This window comes from Scylla paramamosain, chromosome 1 (genome assembly GCF_035594125.1).
Source record: "Scylla paramamosain isolate STU-SP2022 chromosome 1, ASM3559412v1, whole genome shotgun sequence".
Classification (NCBI taxonomy): domain Eukaryota; kingdom Metazoa; phylum Arthropoda; class Malacostraca; order Decapoda; family Portunidae; genus Scylla; species Scylla paramamosain.
In genome coordinates, this window is record NC_087151.1 from 18,451,504 (window position 1) to 18,458,255 (window position 6,752).

The 6,752-nt window shown below is 37.3% G+C and overlaps 1 protein-coding gene across 3 annotated transcripts in view; it reads right to left on the reverse strand.

Annotated features, from left to right (window-relative positions):
• Window positions 1-4,480, reverse strand: part of LOC135101814 (uncharacterized) — a 94,761-nt gene extending 90,281 nt beyond the window's left edge. For all 3 annotated transcript variants that reach the window (XR_010269385.1, XR_010269382.1, XM_064006111.1), the window contains exons 1-2: window positions 4,311-4,480; window positions 2,497-2,628 (exon numbers count right to left, since the gene is read on the reverse strand). Coding sequence is in view for 1 of the 3 variants with exons in the window: in XM_064006111.1 (XP_063862181.1) it covers window positions 2,497-2,628; window positions 4,311-4,361 (183 nt within the window). In the remaining 2 variants the exon portion in view is untranslated. The remainder of the gene's footprint in view (window positions 1-2,496; window positions 2,629-4,310) is intronic.
• Window positions 4,481-6,752: the final 2,272 nt, after the last annotated feature.

The following is a 6,752-nucleotide window of genomic DNA, read 5'->3' on the forward strand; positions in this document are numbered from 1 at the left end:
TTATTACCAACAAAAATTTGAGCTTGATCAGTTAATTACTTAAAAAGTTGTAATTTTGACTTTGTGCATGTACAGTGCTACTTCAAAGTTGACGTAAGGAATTTTATTAAAATTATAACATGACACCTCTTAAGTTTCATTAAAACTGGTTGAGTAGTTTTTGAGAAATCCCATTTCTGACACCTTTCTACTTTTAGTAAGTTAACTTCACCCAATAGAAGAGATGAAAGCTATATCATATAAAATTGATAGAAGTGTGCTATCATATGATGCTAATTTTGTTACGATCAGCCACATAGTTCTGGAGATATTAGCGATTGAATAGGGTTATGGTCAGACTGAGCCAGGCCCCTCAAAACGAAACAACAAGCTCCATAGTAAACTTTGTTTTGCTCATAATTAATTTCTCACTCTTTCATAAAAGAGAACATAGGTATCCATTCAATCATGATGAGTTTCCCTTCAATACAGGGACTGTAATATATATACCTCCCATATTTATAATATATGAATTTCTCACTCTTTCATAAAAGAGAACATAGTTATCAATTCAATCATGATGAGTTCCCCTTCAATACAGGGACTGTAATATATATACCTCCCATATTTATAATATATGAATTTCTCACTCTTTCATAAAAGAGAACATAGTTATCCATTCAATCATGATGAGTTCCCCTTCAATACAGGGACTGTAATATATATACCTCCCATATTTATAATATATGAATTTCTCACTCTTTCATAAAGGAGAACATAGAGTTCTTTGTTTAATCATGATTAGTTCCTTTTCATTACATGGACTGTACTAAATACATATTTTTCTTAAGCTACTTTTTTAGAATACTTTTGGCTTAAATTGAGAACTTGACCGCCCTGATTTGAGGAATGGTGAAGTGGAGCCACCAGGCACAATATCTACCAATTCACAAAACAGAGCAATGACTAAATTTTGACTTCTCTATTTCCTTAGTTTGGTGGCATCCCTACTTCCTTGATGCCATTTTCCTATCGTTCTATGCCAATAGAATGGAATACATCTACAACAAATAAGAGATAGCATATATCAGCGTTCCCTCACATATTCATGGTTTTGCATATTTGCAGAGTTTTCCCTAACCTAACCTAACTAATGGGGAGTTTTTAGAGTTGCCAGGTGTCACCACCAGCTCAGTCTTTCAGCCCAAAGAGCCCAAATTATTCTTTCAGTTATAAATTACAGTAACCCAAGATATAACGAACACATATGGGGGGAGAGTGGGTCACTTGAGATGAAAATTTGCTATATATGTGTATAGAGAGAGAGAGAGAGAGAGAGAGAGAGAGAGAGAGAGAGAGAGAGAGAGAGATAGAGGCAGCAGACAGCAGCCTTAAATAGGATGTTATACCTGAAATTTGGTAAATAGAAGTTCATTATATCAAGGGTTTATTGTACATATCAACTTATTCCCCTTTTATTTTATAGTGCACTGTATTTTTTAATTAAAATATCATGTACTATACATATAATAACTGCTTTTTATTGTCTTAAAGTGAATTGCTTAGTAAATGTGAGATGCATAGTTTAAGGTTTAAACTATAAATATAGGTAGTTCTGATCCTTATAAGGATGGTTTCCCATATTCACAGATTTTAACTATTTGCAGGAGGCTCTGGAATGTAACTCCCACAGATGGCAGGGAAACACTGCATATCTTCCCTCCCACAACAGCGATGCACTTAATGAATTGGGCCAAGATAATTAGTGAAAGCTTTCTGTGTTAAAGAGATGCAGCTAGTGGGCCAATATATATACTGATCATTCAATTAATCCTTTATGTCATAAAACTTCTCTGAAAAAATCTAGTGAATAATTTTTCCTCTCTCACTGCACTGTCCTAGATCTAAATTACATATTAAAACTACACATGATAGTGTAATGATCAGTATGCTTGGCTCACAAACCACATATATATATATATATATATATATATATATATATATATATATATATATATATATATATATATATATATATATATATATATATATATATATATATATATATATATATATATATATATATATATATATATATATATATATATATATATATATATATATATATATATATATATATATATATATATATATATATGTGCTTGGCTTTGTCTCCAAACTCTCCCCCATAGAGAGACTGTATTAACCTGCAGAAATAAAGCTATCATTCAGGGAAACTGGTTTGTTTGCCAAACAAACATTACATTGCTGAATATTCTGTGGCACCAAATGCTTTGTCAGGAATTGTGGCAATGATATTTCAATCCTTGTCTTTGCATCCTACAATTTGTATGCTGAACATAAACCTTATCAACAAGTTTCTTGAGCTTCATATACTTTTATACATATTACACAAAGTCCATGACAACTGAAAAAACTATGCAAATAATGCAATGTAGCAGTAGCATCAAGGTAACACCAGTCTGCTACTAGTACTGCTGCTATCCACCTTCTGACCTGCTCAGATGAAGCAGAAGCATTGTCCTCTTCAAAAGAATCCTCAGCCACCACACCAGACCACTCATGGCTGTGGTAGTGTTGGGAGTAGAAGTTGAGGTAGTGGACAGGAGGAATGACACTGCCCTCACTCTGTGTTGAAAATATATGCTGCCATAAGATGGAGAAAATACTGAATCTGATACTGACAGAAATAAAGAACAAAATTGTTTACAAAAATTTTACCATAATTGTTTATAATATCAAGCAAATCTACAGAACATAGGACAACTCTACAACAAGCAGGCTCCAGGCTCCAGGCTGGCAAGCTTGAATAGTCTACACATCATATAAACTTTTGACTGAATAAAGATTCAGATGGATCCATGCTATTTTACAGGTTTTAAGCTTTTAACAATGATACAAGTTCCCCATCAAAGGGACAACAAACTAAAGACAAGTATGCAATCTCCTTCACTTTGTGTGCCTTCTTGTTGCAGTAAAATAATGCTTAGCTTCATTTATCCAATTTTCATGGTTTAAACGAAACCTTTCTTATCAAAGATAATATAAGTTGTGGGATTTAGTTCACAATCAAATCAACATTTCTCTATTTTACCTACATCTGACATCTCTATTCATATGAATTTTTCAACAGCTACCCACCCACCAAGAGAAGAGTGCTGTGGAGATCTCCATCACCCACAATAAGTCCCTGAAATGCCTAAATAAACTTGGGATTCATGTCAAATAAAAACAAAACTCACTGGGACATAGTACACATTTGCAAGAGTCCAAGGCAAGACTATCCCACCATCTGTGTACCATGGAATGCTCCCAACAACTGGAGTTACCCACAACTGAGCTGCACTTGGTGCCAATAACCACTCATTCTCAGATACCCAACTCCTAAACAAATCAATGCTGCAGGACAATACTTAGTAAAAATTAACAAAGGTTCCTCAGTCTATTACCATTACTGGGTAGGATACAGATGGAGAAATAGTACAAAAGACAGTTCAGTATTTGGTACAGTAGAGAACACTAACCCTCACCTATAGAAAGAGATCAGCCATCAATACTTTCAAAGGAATAATTTCATCACTGTAATATGGTTCTTTTTCAGGTCCCTTCAATAAACCTTGCATGTCACTAGGTCATGGACCATGCTTCTATGAAAAGGCACAGATCAATGCCTCTTATGAAAGAGCACAGAGTTGATCAGGAATGAAAATAGAAAAACTTAACTGACTTTGGAATCAAATATCTAAACTACATCTCTGTAAAAATGATAGGGAGACTGAAAGAAATTTAATTGGAAAACATTCTATACAACATGGACAACCAAGGTCATGTGACCTTCTTAACATAATTCCTCCTATCAAATCACAATCTAAAAGCTTAAACACCTGATACGTTGAGGCTCCTACACACATTATGAACAAATGGTTCCCAGCCTTTTTTAGGAGATTAGTACAATGCCATGTTAACCTTCACATTATCATCCAAACATCAATTTAAAAAGCTAAATACTTATCAAGTGAATTTACACATGCTTCAACACTCAAATGCAGAATCCTGCACACAAACTTGACATGCCTTTGACAACTTTTTTATTGTCATATAAGAGAAATAATAAATCACCACCTCATTTCCTTCCCTCTTATGTTGCTTAGTGTTTTGAGGACATGCTGCCATACATACATAGCACAACACAAGTACAAAAATTAAGAGTGAAACATTGTGAAAACAAGGAATAAATATGTTTCATGTGACAGCATAGGAAGTGAAGCACAAGAAGTACAAGTGGCTAGGTGTACAGGCCACACACCTACCTGGCTTGGTCTCAGGTTCAACACCCGGGCTTGGCGGGGCACGGCGGCCATGCCTGCTGCTAATGACCTGGCCTGTACCTGGTTGATTCGGGCTTCATCCTCAGCCGTCAAAAGCTTGTTGTTGATAATTCTGTGCCATCACCAGGGAATGGAACAGAAGGGAAGGGGAGGTGAAGAGAAAAAAGACAGTGGGTAAGGATATATTAAGAACTTCTGAAAATATGCAATAAAGGGAGAATGGAAAAAGGAAGATGAAAATGAAATTTAGGAGATTACAAGGAGGTTGGTGGGTTCCCCTTGTTACTAATACTGTACATACTGTATATGGATGAATAAAGCTACAAAATATCTTTTATCTTGCCTCCTTAAAAAAAAGTCAATACTGACCTTCATTAGCATCCTTAAAAATTTAATCAGATACAAAACAAAACTGCTGTTATAGTGACTCCATATCATCTGTCAGCCCCTGCAGGCTCCACACTGAATAAAAGGGTCACACCTGTCAGTACAGCAGTCATGTGAACCTTTATAACTTGTCTCACAGTACTTGCACACAACCAAAATATATAAATGACCACATATTTTACACTTCCCTCAGCTTGTTAAGTGTGGTTCAACAGCCCCCACAACAAATGATGTGTCTCATTGTAGCAACAGCATGTCTTTATCAACTGCACACACACACACACACACACACACACACACACACACACACACAAACACTAGCTCTAATTTTGTATATCATTTTATGTAAATTATATGCTAAATGACCAAAGAAAATATATGTCTGTAAATGATGCTACAGTCATGAAGATAATCATGCAAAATGAAAAGTGGAGAATTATCAGAAAATTCTGAATATAATGGAGCCAATCTGATTATTAACATGAATATGACGGAGTCAAGATTGATAAATGGAGCTAAGAAATAGCATATGTTGGAAATGGGACAAGAGGATAAAGAAACAAAGATGGGTGGTCGTAGAATAAAGTGATAGAGTGAGAGAAACTTGGAAGTAGCACTAGAGAAATGAATATGATTACTTCAAGAACTAAATAAATGTTGATAAATTTGAAAGTGGTGTATATATATATATATATATATATATATATATATATATATATATATATATATATATATATATATATATATATATATATATATATATATATATATATATATATATATATATATATATATATATATATATATATATATATATATATATATATATATATATATATATATATATATATATATACAAACCACCATATTTCCCCTTCAAAGTAATCCTTCTGGAGTATACAACTGCGCTCCCAACCCTCTACAGTCACTAATCTTTTTCTTACGTGCTTTTAAAATCATGTCCTCTGTTGCAGGTCGTTTAACAATGAGCGCTGAACAGCGAACAAACTTGAAGTTTTTGGTGCAGTTGGGGAAAACGCCGTCAGAAGCACTGGGTATGCTGCAAAAAGTGTACGGGGATGAGACAATGTCACGCTCACGTGTTTTTGAGTGGTGCAAGAGGTTCAAAGAGGGCCGGGAGGACGTGGAAGATGACCCCAGGAGTGGAAGACCCTCAACGAGCAGGAATGAGGCCAATGTTGAGCGTGTCAAGCAGATGGTGCGTGACGATCGTCGGTTGACTGTTCGAAAGATCGCAGATGAGCTTGGCATGAACCACAACAGCGTGTGGAAGATTATCACTGAAGATCTGGGCATGCGGAAAGTCTGTGCGAAGATGGTGCCGAGACTCCTGAACGATGACCAGAAGGGACGACGCATGCAGGTGTGTCAGGACATCCTCGAGCGTCTGGAAACTGAACCAGACTTGCTCAGGAGAGTCATCACCGGCGATGAGTCCTGGGTATTTGAGTACGACCCGGAGACCAAACGCCAGAGCCTTCAATGGAAGAGTCCGGCGTCGCCACGGCCGAAGAAAGCAAGGCAGTCCAGGTCCAGCTTCAAGGTCATGTTAATCGCTTTCTTCGATGTGAGGGGCATCGTCCACTGCGAGTTCTTGCCACAGGGCCAGACAGTCAACCAACATGTGTACAAAGAAGTACTGCGGCGTCTGCTTCGTGCAGTGCGCGAGAAGAGGCGGGAGTTGTGGCAGGGCAACTCGTGGCTGCTTCACCACGACAATGCGCCTGCTCACAATGCCCTGAGCATCAGAGAGTTCTTGGCCAAGAAGAACATCGCCGTGCTGGAGCAACCGCCCTACTCACCTGACCTCGCTCCGTGCGACTTCTTCCTCTTCCCCAAGCTCAAGGAGGTCATGAAGGGGACCCGTTTTGATGATGCGGACGACATCAAAAAGGCCGTGACGACGGAGCTGAGGAGCATCCCGCAAGAATCCTTCCAGCAGTGCATGCAAGCCTGGCAGAGAAGGATGGACAAGTGCATGCGGTGCCAGGGGGATTACTTCGAAGGAGATAACCT